The sequence below is a fragment of the Lepus europaeus genome, chromosome 7 (genome assembly GCF_033115175.1).
Source record: "Lepus europaeus isolate LE1 chromosome 7, mLepTim1.pri, whole genome shotgun sequence".
Lineage (NCBI taxonomy): Eukaryota > Metazoa > Chordata > Mammalia > Lagomorpha > Leporidae > Lepus > Lepus europaeus.
In genome coordinates this window covers 13434246-13436419 of record NC_084833.1, presented here as the reverse complement: position 1 = coordinate 13436419, position 2174 = coordinate 13434246, and the positions used below count along the sequence as shown (strand labels likewise).

The following is a 2174-nucleotide window of genomic DNA, read 5'->3' as shown; positions in this document are numbered from 1 at the left end:
AGTATTTTCATTTGATTATTCTTTATAACCCCTACACAGTTTTCAACTGGACTGTAGTCTTTTTACTTTTTATTTTTTAACACTTTATTATTGGTGCCATTAAGACTCTGAGTAAACATGTAAACTAAAAAATATATTGTCTCAAAAAATAATTTGAGGAAAATGACTAGGATTGTGGATAAGGAATGAATATACCAAAAAAAAAAAAAAATGTCAAATGTATACAGTCAAAGGCAAGCACATGTTATAATTCCATTTGTTCTTCACAGCTCTTGACATACCACCGACAAACACTCAAACGGTCCCCCAAGTCGTCAGCTGGTGCCAGAGGCCGCTTTACTGACGACGGCTTTCTTCAGAGCACCTTTGACATCCTTGTTCCTGAGGGTGTAGATCAGAGGGTTGAGTAAGGGGGTGATGAAGGTGTAGATGAGCGCGATTTTGCGGTCCTCGTCCTCCGAGGTGCTGGACCGGGGACGCAGGTAGACCAGGCTGCAGCAGCCGTACTGGAGCAGGACCACTGTGAGGTGCGAGGAGCAGGTGGAGAAAGCCCTGCTGCGGCCCTGGGCAGAGCGGATGCGGAGGATGGCGCGGGTGATGAACATGTAGGAGACGCAGATGAGCAGGAAGGGCACCGTCAGCACGAGGATGCCCACGAAGTAGAGCACGGCCTGGTGCACGTGGGTGTCTGCGCATGCCAGGCGCAGGACTGGAGGCACATCGCAGAGGAAGTGGTTGATTTCCCGGCGGTGCCCACAGAAGGGCAGGGTGAAGATTAAGGCAGTGAGCTGCAGGGAGAGCATGAGGGCCAGGATGGTGGAGCCCACCACCATCTGAATGCACAGCCTCTGGGTCATGATGAAGGTGTAGTGCAGTGGGTGGCAGATGGCCACGTAGCGGTCATAGGCCATGACTGCCAGGAGGAAACAGTCAATGCTGCCAAGGGTGACAAAGAAGAACATTTGGGCCCCACAGCCAGCCAACGGAATGGGCTTCTGGGCCCCCAAAATGTTGGACAGCATCAGGGGCACCACAACAGTGGTGTAGCAGATTTCCAGGAGAGACAGATTGCACAGGAAGAAGTACATGGGGGTGTGGAGGGAGCTGTGTGTGCACACCACAGAGATGATGGCTGTGTTGCCACAGAGGATCATCAGGTAGAGGAGGAGGAAGAGAAGGAAGAGAAGGACCTGGAATTCTGGGACAGCCGTGAACAGGCGGAAAACAAACTCAGTAGGGCCGGTTTGGTTGAAAACTTGTTTCCAAGCCAACATGTTCTCTGTAAAAGAATAGGAATGTTTAACCCTGAGTGACTGAGTTGCTTCATTGCTTGAGAAAAAGATTTTTAAATTTGATTTAAAGCCACCTATTGATACCCTGTTTCCAACCCCAGTGCCTGAATTCACAATGGAAACCCTTTTGTAATTTTGCTTGGAAATCTTTACATATGGGATAAATACTTACCTGAAGTTATTGGCGACAAGACCTGTATAGTCCCTGGTGAAGTCTGCAGCTATTACTCTAATGCCATTGGTAAGATGTGAACTTTTCTTGTATTCAGTTAAACTGAAGTGACACATAGTTGTGGATATTTTTATAACAGGTGACTGGATATGCTCTTCTCGTTTTTTGTTGACGTTCTTTTCAATAAATAGCCCACTTGCAGGGAAGTTCATGATTCATAAATGTGCAGCCTGATTTATTTTTTGCACATTAATTATACAAGTATGACCTCTATCATCGTATGAGAAATAGAAACATGCTAGTAATCTGCAAGCATCCTTCATGCTTCTTTTAAATTTTAATCCCTCACTAATTTTTTTTTTGACAGGCAGAGTGGACAGTGAGAGAGAGAGAGACAGAGAGAAAGGTCTTCCTTTTTCTGTTGGTTCACCCCCCAAAATAGCCGCTGCGGCCAGCACACCATGCTGATCTGAAGCCAGGAGCCAGGTGCTTCTCCTGGTCTCCCATGCGGGTGCAGGGCCCAAGCACTTGGGCCATCCTCCACTGCACTCCCGGGCCACAGCAGAGAGCTGGACTGGAAGAGGAGCAACCGGGACAGAATCCGGCGCCCTACTGGGACTAGAACTCGGTGTGCCTGTGCCGCAGGCAGAGGATTAGCCTAGTGAGCCGTGGCGCTGGCCAGTCCCTCGCTAATTTAACACAACCATTCT

The 2174-nt window shown here is 48.2% G+C and overlaps 1 protein-coding gene across 1 annotated transcript; it reads right to left on the bottom strand.

Moving 5' to 3' along the window:
• Nucleotides 1-314: 314 nt before the first annotated feature.
• LOC133764213 (olfactory receptor 10Q1-like) lies at nucleotides 315-1274 on the bottom strand. Its single transcript, XM_062197887.1, has one exon. It carries the CDS (start codon nucleotides 1272-1274, stop codon nucleotides 315-317), a length of 960 nt encoding a protein of 319 aa, XP_062053871.1.
• Between the last annotated feature and the right edge of the window lie 900 nt (nucleotides 1275-2174).